This window comes from Lingula anatina, chromosome 7, assembly GCF_051362555.1.
Source record: "Lingula anatina isolate TDL-2025a chromosome 7, LinAna3.0, whole genome shotgun sequence".
Taxonomy (NCBI): Eukaryota; Metazoa; Brachiopoda; class Lingulata; order Lingulida; family Lingulidae; genus Lingula; species Lingula anatina.
This window is the reverse complement of record NC_141773.1, coordinates 11,342,501-11,358,973: the sequence shown is the minus strand read 5'-3', so window position 1 is coordinate 11,358,973 and position 16,473 is coordinate 11,342,501. Positions and strand designations below refer to the sequence as shown.

At 36.6% G+C, this 16,473-nt stretch overlaps 2 protein-coding genes across 4 annotated transcripts in view; one reads left to right on the top strand and one right to left on the bottom strand.

The window, feature by feature from the left end:
• The first annotated feature begins 929 nt into the window (after positions 1-929).
• LOC106165112 (tyrosine kinase receptor Cad96Ca) lies at positions 930-7,481 on the top strand. Its single transcript, XM_087017376.1, has 12 exons — positions 930-1,063; positions 1,448-1,831; positions 2,087-2,233; positions 2,897-2,949; positions 3,466-3,579; positions 3,785-3,944; positions 4,080-4,190; positions 4,364-4,545; positions 4,846-4,968; positions 5,329-5,440; positions 5,788-5,887; positions 6,297-7,481. The coding sequence occupies exons 1-12, from the start codon at positions 985-987 to the stop codon at positions 6,475-6,477; spliced, it is 1,746 nt and encodes a 581-aa protein (XP_086873502.1). The 5' UTR covers positions 930-984; the 3' UTR covers positions 6,478-7,481.
• Positions 7,482-10,228: 2,747 nt separating this feature from the next.
• Positions 10,229-16,473, bottom strand: part of LOC147760739 (uncharacterized) — a 6,623-nt gene continuing 378 nt past the window's right edge. The window contains exons 3-9 of one of the 3 annotated variants that reach the window (XM_087018021.1): positions 16,027-16,425; positions 15,470-15,739; positions 15,084-15,137; positions 14,797-14,826; positions 14,087-14,239; positions 13,603-13,676; positions 10,229-13,168 (exon numbers count right to left, since the gene is read on the bottom strand). In XM_087018021.1, coding sequence (XP_086874147.1) covers positions 13,004-13,168; positions 13,603-13,676; positions 14,087-14,239; positions 14,797-14,826; positions 15,084-15,137; positions 15,470-15,739; positions 16,027-16,425 — 1,145 coding nt within the window. In that variant the 3' untranslated portion in view covers positions 10,229-13,003. The remainder of the gene's footprint in view (positions 13,169-13,602; positions 13,677-14,086; positions 14,240-14,796; positions 14,827-15,083; positions 15,138-15,469; positions 15,740-16,026; positions 16,426-16,473) is intronic. The other 2 variants (XM_087018022.1, XM_087018023.1) reach the window with 2 other exon arrangements.

Sequence of the window (16,473 nt, the reverse complement as noted above, 5' to 3'; positions counted from 1 at the left end):
AATGGACAATCAATTTCATACATCATTAATAAATGACAACAAGTCAAGGGTCAAAGGTCACAAGCGGTCATATATTATAGATTTTCATAAATTGAAATCAAATCCTTGAGAATTGAGAACAAAATTGGTATTTGGTGAATGATTTGTTAACATGGTATAGTTCCATTACATATGAACAAAATTTGGAGCCTCAAGTGTTTTATTTTAGAAAATAATGTTACTAATTAAATGTGAACCTTACAGTCAGAAACTGCCCTTTTTGAAAGTGGGGGTAGGGGAGAGAAATTGCTCAACATTTGAAGATAGCAGAAGATACAGCAACAAAATGCATATATTTATGCAGGTATGTTGAAAGAGGTCCACGAACTACCTGCAGAAGTTTATTAAAAGAAAAGAGACCTCTTTTCGTAAAAAGGCCATTATTCTTATTTTTACTTTCAACTTCAGTAATGACTAACTGTAAAAACAGTAAAAACAGAACGATTGAAAAAAACATTGTCATAAGGATGAGTCATTTTGATGGCTATTGAACTTTCTAAATAAATACATATTTCTTTTGAATATAAAACAGGTGTATAAGAAATCGGTGTGTAAGTTCGCCATAGAACACTTTTTCCCCCAGGTAGCACTTTCTCAATTTACTGACGATTGAAGTCGGACATCATTCATTTCAAAACAAAATATTCATCAATGCCATTCATATGCATACATTGTACATATTCATATATAAATGACGGACCTCTAAAAAGAAAACTCCACTGGAGTCAGATGTAATAATAATATTTGAAAGCTTTATTCACCAAAGCCGACCAAACAGCCTACCCTATTAAAGTGAAACTATTAGTCAATGATAATTTCTATGACACGTTATTTATAAATAGCGCATGGATGGCGTGTGCAAATTCACAAGCAATAACACGACGCCCAAAATATGTTCATCATTGCAAAAATAGTAATACAAAATTAAATGTGCGCCAGGCTAAGATGGCGTTCCACATGAGAACTTCCATATTAATTTTAGGGGTCATCATATTGATAACCCCTGCCTGTGGAATTATGGAAGGTAGGTATATATTGATTCGTATATATGATCAATTCTATAATGTTTTTAGTGTGCTGCACCTCTTTGAGTGAACATTATTTTGCATTGGTGATATTCACCAATCTCATTCCTGTGCTCTTGTTAGACTCCACATGGAATGGAATATGCTGTAGCAAAATCTGATACACAAAAATTGGATTTCTGTAAATATTCTATGTGGTTAAGAATTGAATGACATAAAGTATGGGCGTTTTTGTGAGTTTACGAGTATATGTGCGTGAGAGTAGTTGCGTCTTTGTACGTACGTTGGTTGGTAAGGGAGGGTATGTTGGGTTGGGGGTGGGGGTAGAAGCACATCATCTAATCACCATAAACTGTCATTTCATCACATCATTTTCATTTCAGTATTAGTGCCAGAAAATGCACCCTCTTTGCAAATGATAGACGAAGGCGATCCGTTTTCAATTTGGTGCAATTTTTCCATGGCGCTTTCTATTGGGTTTACTGTCATCTGGAAGAAAGTTAACCCGCTGAACAGTACAGATATCCGACCCATCTACATGTTACTGTTAGCTGGAATGAAAATAGCTAAACCTATGAATGAGTTTATCGGAAGAAACATTTCAGTGACATATACTTTGAACCCAAACTATCTATTCACCATAAACTGTCTGATACGAATATATAATGCCAGCTACTGGGACGGAGGCAACTACACATGCTCTGTTAAACTCATTGGCGTAGGAGTGTCTGCCACCTCAGAGGAATATCAGACTGTTCGGGTGATAGGTATATGACCAACAAAACGATCAACTTGTATTTTAAGGAAACGGATTTTGGCTTTTGTATAGTTTATTGTGGAACGTCTATAGACATAGTATAAAACGCAACCCAAACAGTATTTGTGTACAAACGTTTGACAATATGTGTTTAAAGTGAAGACGATACTGTAAGTACTTAAGTATATACAGACATTATTCTTATTTTTTTCTCTTATCTTATTTAAATATCCTCTCATCTGTTTATTTTAACCTTTTTATGCAGTTAATTCCACCAGAATAGTTCCAAAAAGCCAAGAAAAATTTGGATATTTTACATTTTGGCCCATATTGCTGTTGGCTGCTGCTCTTTTCCTGGGATTTCTTATCATTGTAGTCATCGTATACAACCGAAGGAAAGTGGCCTTTAGAGGTACAAGTATGCTTCCTATTTTTCTCTTATCTAATTTAAGTCTCCTCTCATCTGTTTATATAAACCTTATAGTATAATGCACGTTAATCCATGTCTTTTGTGAAGAAAACAAGATATGAACCCGTTTAATAAGTTGTGTAAAAAGGTAGACAGAAAAAATGGAAAAAAATGAATTGAGGAAATTAGTGTTACTATTGATCTGATAAAATCAAGCGGGTTAAATTATTCCGATCATTTATATTAAATCAAATGCGCCCATACCTCACTAAAAAAATGACCGGCGTCCAGCATATACGTGTACATCCAGGTGCGGATCCAGGGTTATTTGAAGGGGTCCGGTTTTGGGGAATGACAGGTCGCAGATGCGAAACCGACCGTACCCCCAAAGCCCCGGCGTGAGGTCCGGACCTGGTGAAGGGCACCGAAAATTTTGGGAATTTTTGAAGGCGATTGGTGCCATTTGGTACGGCTTCGAACTATGATTCAGCTACTCAAAATTCTAATGTCAAGAGGAGACCATACATGTAGATGCTACTTTTTTGGAAATCGAAGATAATGTATCAAATTAAATCACCATCCTTCCCTTAGTCGTACAAAATGACACTCCTGAAAACTACGTCTGGTATTAAACAGATCACATGAATACGTATCGTTTGTTTTTAGCGGTTCACCTGCCAAGGCAAAATACTCCGACAAACAGACGCCGAAGACGTGATGTAAGTAATAGTGTTTTTTAATTAATTAGCATAAATATGTGCATTTTGTTAAAAACACCACCACACTTTCGACACAGGTAGGCATTTAAATTTTATTACAATTCCCAATTGCAAAAAGAGGGTGATAGGGATTGGCATTTTGGCCTAGATACCACTTGAACGTGGGGCCATTGTCACGTCCATATAAACTCTTACAAATGAAGTGCTTCCAACATTCAATATGATTTAATAGATACAGTGTATATGTATACCATTGATCAGCGTTTCTATCCTATCCGCCAGTCCGAAATATTACATGTACATAGGGTTGAATGTATCCCTATTTTATTTAGTTAATAATCTCTACTTACTTTCGAATATGCATCACCAAAATCATTTAAGACGTTCAAAAATTACCATTTGGACTAACAAATATACTTTGAAACTTTCTTGTCTCTTCAATATAGTCAATTCATTTAGACAAAGTATGATTTGAATCTAGTTAAAGCCTTGGAGTTTCTTTTGACACATTTACAGGTTCGACGTCCTGGAAAGACTTTAAAGTTGCCTTTTATAAGATTTATAAATCGATTTAGAAAGGGCAACACAGACGATTACCACATGTACGAAGTACCTGAGAGGGTAGAAGAGGTAATGGTGGTATTTTTATTAACTGAGGTTTTAAGTTTTATGATTACACAACTGTGTGATACTGATGAAATCTATTCATTATCTCTGTAAGTATTCATACATTTTGACGTAAACGCTTGCAACGTAGTATTAAAAACTAATATATATGCATGTAATTGGAATGACCATAAAGGTTGCAGTATCCTTTAATTATTTTAATTTTCAGAACCAGCGAAACACATATATTACTTTAAACGAATCAGCTCAAGAACTCAATCTCAACGACATAGAACTATTACAGAACATAGGACATGGTCACTTTGGCGAGGTCTTCAAAGCCATTTTAAAAACCACTAATGCTGCCGTTGCTGTAAAGCTGTTGAAAGGTACGTTTTTGAGTAAATCTTTAAGTATGAGCTAGGTAATCAAATGCCCAGTCCCTTTATGATATTTTTTATCTATTTCTACCTTATTCCACACCTGGAAATAGCTATTGTTCATGATGTGCTCATTTATTTCAGAACAGTACACAGAAGTTGACAAAAGAGACTTCTTCAGAGAAATAGATACCATGCAGTTAGTGCCTCAGCACGAAAATGTGGTTGTCATGTTGGGATTCTGTAAATCAGCAGGTAAAAATAAACTGAACAGCTCCCTATAGCCTTATTAAAGGCCTTAATAACTTCTTATGATTATCATTTAACTGTATATCGCGATGGTTAAATTAGAAGACTACTAGAGATTCAAAACGAAGCGGATAACGAGGATGTACATGCAGTTGTTTATAGGTATCCAACTTTTCCAGCCCGTGCGTTCCTTGTGTTAGAGTACCTTGGCAATGGTAACCTTAAGACATATCTCCATAAAAGCCGCAGTCACAACACCTATAGTAATCTGCATGGTGGAAGTAGTAAATTGACGTCACGGAATATATTGTCATATGCTCTAGATTCTGCCAAAGGAATGGCTCACATATCTAGATATAAGGTTGGTCAACTCTATGGCAGATGCAGAATAGGCAGTGCAATAATGTGTGAAGTAATATAATGTTGATGTAATGATATGTGAATAAGATTAAGTACGATATACTAAGTGAACGCTTTAGCACAATATAGTTAATTGAAAAAGTGTGTAAAAAAGCTACTGTAAAATGAGACGAACTCATTTAGTATTTCTTAAAATCTGTTCGAGAAAAAAAAAGAGAGGAATATATTATTTCACTCTTGAACAGCTTCCATCTATATATCCACGTACAAATAGCTGCACGCTTTCATTTCTCACTCAAAGTTCCTACACCAGGACCTGGCCGCCAGGAACATACTGGTCAGTGACGACATGGTGTGTAAGGTGTCCGACTTTGGTCTGGCTCGTGACGTCATTGACAGCAGGGAGTATCTCAGCAGAATGGAGGTAGGGATGCGGTACAAGTGGAATAATTTATATTTTAGAAACCAACACATATTAATATTAATTTGCATCATGGGCCCGGTACGTATGTTTGGTAGGTTATGATGCAGCATGAAATGGTGATGAAACCACACATGCGTTCAAACGATGTTTTACGAAAGCAGCACCAACCTCCAGTCAATCTATAAAAATAACCGCCTCAACTTTGTGTACTAGTACTCTCTTTCTTTTATTGTGCGCACCAATGTTTATCATACAACTTTTGGAATTCGTATGAACTTTAGATGTGATACTATTTACATTTTGATTGAAAATTTAGAAAAGAAAATCAATATCTTTAAATCATTTATTATTACGCACCAGAGCCCTCTCCCTATCCGCTGGATGGCACCAGAATCCATTTCTGCCAGCGTGTATACCACTAAGTGTGATGTGTGGTCGTTTGGCGTTCTTCTCTGGGAGATTGTCACTTTAGGTATGATGCAAAAAATATTTGTCACTGTTTGTATTGTTTGAAACAATTATAAAACGTTTGTATACGGATGGGTGGATATGTCTGATTATTATTTTTCCATGCTCGAATATGATTATTCAATCATACATGTGGTAAGGTTATAGTGCATATTATTTCATCTTTATTGGAAGATTCTTCTTTTTATTTGTTGTAGTAAGCACTACATTAAGTTTGGGGATAAATAACTAAATCAAAGAAAACGTTGTTATTTTTGGAAATAGAATGCCCCCTCCAACTTCCATTATTGGCAATTTCTTCTGGCCTTAACGAAATATTCATTTTATTTCCACAAATGGTGACGTATACAGGAGCTACCCCCTACCCTGGTATTACGTCTGGACGAGAACTAATACGTGAGATCAGGTCAGGATACAGAATGGAGAAACCTCAACACTGTACACAGGAACTGTAAGTGGAGTAAAAGTGGATTGGTAATGTACAACTGTAGGTTAAATTCGAATTTACGGGCAGGGATAGTGCGAAATTATACGGAAAAAGAAATATTAAAAATGTATGTATGAATATGCACCTATTGTCTTGTACCGTAGGTGATATTTAACTGTCACTATTGCTGAAGTAGCTTGTACTACAAAATTATTTTGATAATATAATGCATATATAATTCAACCCACGAATATATGAACTATATGCGATTTTCCCTCGTCATTTCTCTTCTGGGGCAGAACATATGTCTGACCGGATAAACGGTATTATAAAGTTTCTTTAAAACCCGATTGCCGAAAATGAAAACTGAAAAAATAATGATATTAATGGCCGTCTATGATGCATAAGGCTGATATTATACTTACATGTTTAGGTACAATATGATGATGTTGTGTTGGGAGGAAGAACCGACAGAACGCCCAACGTTCGACAATCTTGTCATCAGTCTTAGAGACATGGCTAATGAAGAGATAAAACTTCACGTGGACGTAGACAGAGCTGCTGAGGCCGTGTATTGTGATATTGACAGCCAGCTGGTTGGGGAGATAGTTTAATGTGGAAATATCAATGTTTTGACATGGCTAATGAAGAGATGAAACTTCACGTGGACGTAGACAGAGCTGCTGAGGCCGTATACTGTGATATTGACAGCCAGCTGGTTGGGGAGATCGTTTAATGTCAATATGTTGAAATACGGCATTAGATGCCTGTTAGTTAAATTCGACAAAAACATTTAATTATTATTTCCCTATTGCGATCTGTTAGTTAAATAAGTAGGAAAGGTGTTATAAAAGAGGGTTTGATGCAAAAGATGTTTTGACTAAATTACATTTGCCATGCCTGTATAACCCATTTCGTGTGGCGTCCGTCGAAACGGAAGATAGCAGTGCGAATGCAATCGAATGGATTCATGGCCTCCGTAGATTCTATGTTTTTTTTCAAACTAAACATTCAACATTTTTTAATCCAAAGCCCTTGGACCGTAGAAATATCGTCGAAGGCATTGCACAGTCCCAATACTGGCATCTAGATGATGTTTGAACCTGCAGCTTTTTGGAGAAACGGTGAATCACGGACACATGTTGTTTTTTCTATAGTCATTGAATTTCATTCCAGGAATTTGCATAATCACGAAGTCCACTGAATTGTAAACATCAAAATAAGACACTGATAGATTCTGTAGACAAATTGTAGACCCTGGACTTTTTAAGCAATATTATATTTTAATTTTTGTAAGAATACTTTTTACGAATAATTGTACTTAGTTCATAGTTTTAATTTTCACCTCTTACCCATTTTTCCCTTCAACATTTTTTCTATTATCATTTTCCTTCTATTCATCTTATGACCATACCGCTGTTGGAGAGAGCTACCTTAATTATTTTTTTTTTCAATAAAATATATCTACCTTTTATGCAAGCCTTCTGATCGTAATGATACATTGGCATTATTAACAAGTGATATCAAAAACTGCATGAAACGATCGGGAAAAATACTTCTTAGAGCTTTGCGCATTCTATAATTCATAACAATCGTAAACAGAAAGGCGAGAAAAACGTGTAGTCCAAAGGTTATTACAGGTACGTAAAGCAACTTTCAGACAGCCAACTTACCTTAGTTTGCAACTTCCAATATTACCGACTCACTTAAAACTCGGTGTTCAATATGCTATTTGCAGGTACATATTATAATCAAACTATCAACACCCCACTCTACCTGTATTTGTTTCCCCAGGTCATTCAAACACACTGGGGGCTTAATCCACTTCAGCGACCAATGAAAACGCGTCTTCGTCATTTGTCGCGTGCCCCTTATGAATAGAACAGTCACGAGGTCACATTCCGCACTCTATGACCTTTTTGAACTATCATCGAACAAATTTTCGCCAGTATCGGCTGCGGTAGAGAAGCCTGGGTTTGAGGCGTTGAGACAAACACACTAGAAGGCACCGTGGTCTACATTTATGACATTCGCCAGTATTCTTCTTAATAATAATAAAAATAATAATAATAATAATAATATGCGAGTTGGAGTCTAACTGCTAGAAAAGTTGCCTTTGTTAATATGGAGAAAATCAAGTCTGTTGATGTTTGAAAAAAGCGTGATAATTTCATCAGTTTAATTCTATTGAGAATGACAACATCAAAATGTATTTCAAGTCAAGGTATCCATGCAGTATAACACCACACGTATACCCCACATATGAAAACATGCTAGACCCTTGAGCTGGTATGTTCAACGAAAAATATGGACTAACTATTGTACGCGTAATGCGCAATATGTAGGCCTACCTTACTGACATTTTAAAAGAATCAAGTGCCTATAAAAACTGCTGCTCATAACAATATAACACACATTCTCTATTCCCGCCATTGAATTTCGTCCGTCAAGGACGTCATTTTATTTGAATTTTTATTTAGCTCCTGAGACGACATTCAACGGTTTTCAAGTCGCACATTTGAATGTTCAATGAAAATGTTGGCAGCTGTTCAATGGTCTTGTGCTCATAGTTTTGGGGTTTTAATGTACAATTTGATCTTTGTCAGCCCCCATAATAGTTGACAATGTACCTATTCCAGTAAGCTGAGCAGAATTCTTTTTTCTTCAAACAATTATCGATTTTTCTTCCTAAAGCGGGCTATATGCTATTCTGCGTTTATTATGTTTTATACTGCTGATAAAGCTGGGGTCACCTTTAAGGTGAATGTTGTTGTCGTTGTTATGGGAGAAAAAAGGAAACGGTTTGCTTTCGGAAATAATAAAATACCTGTCTACAGATTACTAACTCTAGCTGAAAAAATCAATATTCCTGTGTTGTGTGGATGGCATACTGTTATAACCCACCACCCGTATGTTATCAAATGTAGGCCACCGTTGATGTTTGTGTCTATGTTATCGAATTTAGGTCAACACTGATGTCTGTGTCCTTATATAAACATACAGAGCAGCAACATGATATCGATGTGTTCTTCTTGGAAGGTGACCCAGTTTGATAAAAGCTGCAGCTGTGCACCTTGTGGTATCATTGATCAAACACGTAACATGACATACTGAGAGTCATACATTGAGATCACCTCAGGTGTTCGCTTCTGATAAAAGGCAACGAGGAGGCGCCATTTTAATCTTCATGATAAATTTTGAAGTTTTGTTTTTGTCAACTGTAGACGTCCACTTTTTAAAAAGAATATTCATAGTCTTAATTTATGTACATAATGGTCTTGATGTGATAAAGGAGACTGACAAAAATAAACTAATTCATATTTCTAGGTACTTTCAGAAAAAAAATGACTTAATTTTGACGTACACGGCTATTTATACCAAAAAAAGAAATGGGGGGATGTCTTTCTGCAAATAAATTTAACCTTGCTATGCTTTGCTGTATTTCAATAAGTTGTGACAATATGAGAAACGCACACACGTTAATATCACATAATGTTTATTTGACATTAAGCAATTCAATACAAAAAACAATAAGCATAGAAAATTCGGCCAGGTAGAAAACAACATCAACTTTTTTCTTTAATGTATTTTATAAGTCACAGCTGATTATAATTGAAATAATCTTATAAATCCTGAATATTAATGACACTAAATTAAGACGAATTTAATTATTTTAATGATTCTAAAAAATAACCCTAGGAGGGTGAGGAGGCCTGGGCGGGTCGGGCAGAAGATTCACCCACATACCCCTATACCACCCCACCTGCGTAAAATACAAATAATCCACACCGGTCCTACTTGGCACTTATAAAACGTATACAAATCTATTCTGTTGACGGTCAGCTCCGCACATAATACACATAATACCTAAAGTTAAAAACTTTCGAGCACCTCTGTAGCCCTCGACCGGGAAGTAAATATCAGTAAAATTACTCACTCGATAAAGGCGTTCTTGGCAAACAACCAAGCAAATTGAATGTAGGCTTTGATTTTTCAGCAACGACCTAATAAAACAGCAAATAGTTTTCTTGCGACTCTACATGAACAGCTGGTTCATAACAATAGTATCAGAAGGGAGAATGGCGCGGGGAGGGGGGGGGGGAATGCCACCACGCTTGTGTCAAAAGGGGGTAGGGTGGAATGTGGGAGCAAATAGATGAGACGGCAAATTTAAAACGCCCTGCCACGTCCATTCTCCCTTTTCTGTAATAAAATGGCAATTTCCTACTGAGAAGTCTTGAATTTCGTGACCCTGCATAATATACCCATATTACGATAGGAGTCATATTAATAATTTATTTACTCATACACTATAACCAGCTTCACTATGCATCCCTCTATAAGCTTTCTATACTACAATTTATATTAATACGCAGAGCAACAATAGAAAAATCAACTCATTCTTCTTTCATCGGAATGTAATGTACTTTATCATTTCGAAAAAAATTTAAATATCAAAAATATCAATATTTTAATATATTATCACATGATCAATTAACACCTAAAGCTATAACATGAAAACCTGACAAAACGCCCACATTTATCATGAACAAGAAAGTGAAAATTGAGTCACCTACTTCATTTTATCTATCCATCAAGAATTAGTCACACTTCTCATTAAATGGAAAGGGAAAGGAGAAGCACCAACTTAACATAGCACTGTGTATAAATTGAAAATAAGTTTCCGTATCACATGCACTGGACCTAAGTACCTAATTTCCTTTCCGCATTAGGAATTCTAACAATTAAGCTGCAGTGGCGGATTTAGAGGGGGGTCAGGGGGGTCCTGACCTCCCGTACCCCTTCCATTTCTGGTCCCTTCTTGAAATTAGAATTTTGACTTGCTGAATCATAGTTCTAAACCGTACCAAATGGTACCCTTCGCCCTCCAAAATACTAAAAAATTTGGGGCCCTTCAACAGGCCAAGTGGGGGGGGGGGGTAGGCTCCCCCTTTCAAATAATCCGGGATCCACCCGTGAGCCTTATCATCTACTTTATGTATTACATGACATTATACACCCCGTGTTTCCAAATACTGATTGTGACTCTCACCAACTCTCTATACTAGTCTGTACTCTAATATACGGCACTTGCCTTTAAACTCAGGGTGCACACAGAATGATGGACTAAAAATATTCACAAATACAGTACAAATGACCTGAAATTTAATTATTATCACTGCTATGATTATGCTGGGTCTTCAACCAGTTGAGTAGAGTCATAACCTCATTTAAAACAGCTTATTAATACCCCCTTTACACTGGACGGCGTCCTTTCTGCGTCCTTTCTGCGACCATAAAATTTGGCATCGCTGTGGTCTTAATAAGGAGGCACAAGCATCGATTTTGTATCAGAATGAATGCTCAATGATCGGCCAGTTGTCTGCCGTAAAGTATTTTAATTTTTTAACTCTCAAAAGGGGCCGTACTGCTGGACGCAGAAAGGACGCCGTCCAGTGTAAAGGGGGCTTTACTACAAGGGTCTTCCTGGTTCTTTTTGGAGGATAAAAGTGTTTATACCCCTCCCATTGGCAAATCTATGCTTTAAGTGTCTATGCTTTAAGTGTCTAGAAAAATGTTTGCGTTCTTATCAACGCATGGGCAGATCCCACGACACACTCATGAAGAAAATGGATCTATGCTTCAAAAACTGTAGGGATATACATATATATATATCGCCCAAAATCATTCCAGGTTTATATATAATATTATATACAATATACATTCAGATGAACCCGATGGTAAAATCAACTGATATCCACAGATACGATATCAGAGGGTTGTTACCTGATGAAACTTGATGTTTGGAATGATTTCGAGATAATTTGAGATGACTAACCACAAGTTTATGATATTGTTCAGTACTCTAACAGAACCTCGGATACACATAAGCAAATATTTCTATTGCATCAATAAAGGTGTAAAACGTATAAGGATGTTGACACTGCAAAGCTATGTTCCCATTTAACTGTGTTGTATCTGAGTAAAATTGTCTATAACGGCGTTTTATGTTGCAAAGAGATCTAAATTCGATTGTTGAACACTCATAACCAGCGCTCGAAAGTCTGAAAACCCGCCCCTCCCCATCCCCCCTTCTAGAACAAATTACTGAATTTAATTTCACAGCTCTTTCTCATATACTGAAGAACGTGAAGGAAAACATGTATATTCCAGAGACTGTGAGTCACATAAACTGACCCTCCCCAATCTTGATATCCAGTAATCCTTAGTGACAAGATAGCTATTGTAACCGTTTTTATGTTGGGATGGTTGGTGGAAATTATTTCAAACTCAACCTCCCGATTATTTCCTGAAATCAGAGATTGCTATAAAATGATGAATAAGAATTTGGTAGTATTTTAAACACGGAATGAATTCAGCCGATTCCAAATCATTTCATTCGTCAATCATTTCAAATAAGATATATTCGTTTAGAATCCAAAATTGTGTCAAGGCGCTCGTTGTGAAGTGGTCGTAAAGTAATCACTTCTGCCATAATCGACACGTTATTGATCAACGCCTGTGATATCACTAAGGTTATCTGGTTACCATGGGAATGTCACCGGGAGGCTAGCAACAGACATAACACTACACACACGTACCGCTTATATCTAGTGATAAAAATACAAAATTCTAATCTTAACGTCTGACTTAAATTAAGTCAGAATGAAGCAATGCGTATGTTTAAGAAATGAGGGCGATAACGATGAATACGGCGTTAACGAATCGAATGGTTACAAATTTTAAAATCAAACTTGGGCAACCGCCTCCTTTAAATAAAACCAAAACGATTTATCTGTTGTACAGTATAATTGGTCAGTCAATAAAGGCAGATTCTAAAAACCTTAACTAACAGCATGATTTTGAATCCATATATAGTGTACGATAAAGCACTACAATAAGCTTTGAACGGAAAACACCACATAAGGGTTTAACTGAATCATAACTTTAAACAATACTGTGCAATTTCCATAGTGTATCCAAATAATTGACAAAACACGATTTTTCCTTCGATAAGATACTGTTTGACAGTACGTACCACATGCTAACATGTGTATTTGTTTTCAAATATAACCGCAGCTACTGTGCTTCCTGACATAATACCAATGTTCTTCTTACTCACTGATGAAGCAAAGCTAATCACATTTTTCTGACTTCGGCATACTCGACATGGGAGTCGTCGTTGAACACCAGTTTGTTGCTGCCATCCCCGCCTGCTGGCTTTGTTTTTCCTGTGGGACGTAGGTCGAGGTCGGCATACTGGAGGCCTTCTATGTTTCTCTGTTGCTTTTCCTCTTGTTCCTGCTGTAAAAATGAAAATGATGTTATATGCAGTTCATTTTCGTTAATTCAAATTTGTTAGATAGAAGGTTTTCATTTTATCACCCCACTCCCCAAAATCTTCTTCCCCATACTGCTTACCTGTAATAGTTTCTCTCTCTCTCTCTCTCTCTCTCTCTCTCTCTCTCACACACACACACACACACACACACACACACACACATCAAAGGTAGCTCTTTTTCCATTTTGACATTTTCTCTCATTGAAAAATCTAAATGAAAAACAACAATGTGGCAAGAGAAACGACGTTCCAGTAAAGTCACACACTTGTTCCTGTACACGGGTTAAAAGACACTTAAATTTGGGGGATATCGAGACGTAACTATCGGGACATTTTTTGTTTTTTTTTGTTTGTTTGTTTGTTTTTTTTTTTTTTATAAAGTTGCAGCCCTTCTTACCTGATATTTGGAACTATCCATGGGCATCTCGTCATGCTGGTTCTCAGCTTGTGCTCCTGTCGTGTTCTCCTTATCTGAATATGGAACGTTGCATCTTAATTGATATACAACAACTTCTATTAATATCATTTTAAAATAAATTCATTTACTGGTTTTAATCATGACGTCTTGGTATGTCTAAATTATTCTAATTATGATGCCTTGATACAAAGGACAGAAAACCTTTTTACTGAAATTAACACAACACATGTGGCCAATTCATTATGTAAATTTAAGATTTAATAACTATATTTGCTGTGGTTTAGAGGGCATAACAATGGGAAAGGAAACCCATGAAAGACAACCAAAATAACAGCAAGAAAGGCTCGTTATAAATACAAATTGAATGAAATAAAATATATAAAATGATATCAAAAAATATTGATCGTGTCATTAAAGAGAGAATAACACAGGCGGAATGATGTTCAATAGTTAAAATACTTACCAGGATTTGCCTGTCGTTTGTTTGCCGAATGCTTGTGAATACAGACCACAGCTATTATCACGATCACCACGACACAACACCCGCTCACAGCTATTATAATAATATATTGTACTTCAAGTGACTTGGGTGTGGGTGTCGTTGATACGCCTTGCACTAACATAAAAGAAGATATAACGTAAATTGCATTTTATCTTACGAAAAAAAAATTAAATGGATGGAAGGTTTACAATGCAAAAGCAAAAGCATTACCATGATATAGCAAGCGAAGGAGAGAAGGGGTAGATATCAAATAAAAAACATATAAAGCATATAAATGCAGACATCAATTATATGGTATTCATTAAAGATATCGTCAATAATTTTGTTCAATTCAGAATACATTTAAGTTCAGAATAAATCTAAGAACCAACCTAAGGATTTTGTGCCACTGCCCTAGCTGGTAGAATTAGTTTGGGAAAATGACAAACACCGAGCACTTAATTAGTTAGCATTATTATCTGATTCAACCCCACCCCTGTGCGACACTGCAGGAAGTCGAGGACCAAAAAAAAAAGAAAGGAAAATTACAGATATTGCCATTACTCCATGTTAATTATTTATCAGGATGTGTTTTGATGGCATATTGAAAGCAGATACCAGTTTGTATTATTTCAGACGCTAATTATTTGTGATTAGGGGTAAAACAGTGTTAAATCATTTTATTATCTCACTTGATGAACTGTCTGTTGTCTCAGTGATTACTGAAAAGGGAACCAAATTAAAACTGTAAATATGTCAGCGTTATTTTACAGAAAACCTTACCATAGTCCTTTGATATCCTATAGCTTATTGACACTAACACGTTGGATTTAAATTTATCATTCACACAGGAACTACTACAACTACGTAATCACCTGAACTCATTTTAAGCACACACCTTATGTGTTAATGCCATTAGAGTGGTCACCAAAAGCAAACTTATGATTTCAAATTAATTCAAGATGCAAAAGGTTAGTACCTGGTCCTTGGGTGACACCTGAGTAGTCAGGGGTGGAGGTGAAGGGGGGTGTTGCTGCAAGAGGGAAAAATAAAGAACTACTAATTATCAAACCCGTGAAGACTGAATTCCCGGTTACACTTTTACACAATGGTGAAAATTGGCCAAAATGCGTCTGACAATGGATCGCAATCCCGGTGAAACAGGGGCTTAACGAACACATGGAATAGTTTTACAGGTTATTAAACAAATGTTGATTTGTCACTCAATCAATACACAAAATGAGGAAATTGCATATAAGGCACGTTTTTTCTCTTTCTTGATGAAAATAGATCTTTATAATAGCCATCCACACAAGTCTTCAGTTATACAGTATATGGTTCACAACTTATATCAAATTACAGTACCTAGTTCAGTTGTAGTAGGTCTCTCTACCAGTAACACCAAACTACTGTTCACGGATCCAAGCTGATTTGTAGCAGTGCAATAAAACACTGACTCAGATGTTATGTTGAGTGTAACTGACACTGGGACATCAGACACAAACGTTTGGATTGCATTTGCGTTCTTAAATATGGTGACGTCTGGGACAGGTTTTCCGCCACTGGTGTTGCATGTGAGGTTGTATGTTGTGTTACCTATTTGACTGTATTGGAGATCTGCACTGGTTGGTTTCCCTTAAATAAAGTGATTCCTAGTTACTTATTTGTAAACAAAATCAGCATATTAGAGTAGGTCTGTTCTGCCCTCTCAAACGGGAGAGCAGCCGCACACATAAACACACCTCCCCCCTTCATCTCACACGCGCACACCCACCCATTGTACAGTAGCATATTGTTGCCTTCGTGATTCCAGAAGCATTGTACTAGTAATAAAGTTTGACTTCTTACACATCACTAAATATGCCGTTAAGATACATGAAATATACATACATCAAAGCTACAAGAAATAAAGTATACTTTACATCCAACAATAAGGTCGTTCGTGTGTACATTGGCATGTGAACTTGCCAGAATTCTGTCCACGACCATACTCCATGTATAATTTCCGCTGTCGTTCCATTGTGCTTGTTTTATCTTGAGACCAATTGCCAGGGGTTCCCTCAACTCCTCAATATCTGTTCGTGATTGGAAATGATTCAGTAGATGTGGAGAGATGGTGTTCCCTCCCCTGCCTCCGTTTTGTTCATACGTGTACACAGTTTTATTTTGTACTGTTCCATTTAAGTTAAGCTGTGCCTCAATTCTTGTATTACCATTTTCTGAGGCAGTATAGCTGAAGTTACTCCACAGTATCACCTCCTGTCCGTATGCAACGACCAAAGTTTTCTCGCTGGGTTCAGTGATGATCACACCCTGAATACCTACCAAGAATTATTTAGAGACGATTGTAGAGCATTTGACTGGTACAT

Bases quoted from the DNA above. Each gene is read 5' to 3' on its own strand.
- LOC106165112 (XM_087017376.1), top strand. From the start codon at position 985: ATGGCGTTCCACATGAGAACTTCCATATTAATTTTAGGGGTCATCATA. The intron at 3,580-3,784 runs GTAATGGTGGTA...TTTAATTTTCAG, and splicing joins TACCTGAGAGGGTAGAAGAG to AACCAGCGAAACACATATAT. The intron at 4,191-4,363 runs GTAAAAATAAAC...CAACTTTTCCAG, and splicing joins GGGATTCTGTAAATCAGCAG to CCCGTGCGTTCCTTGTGTTA.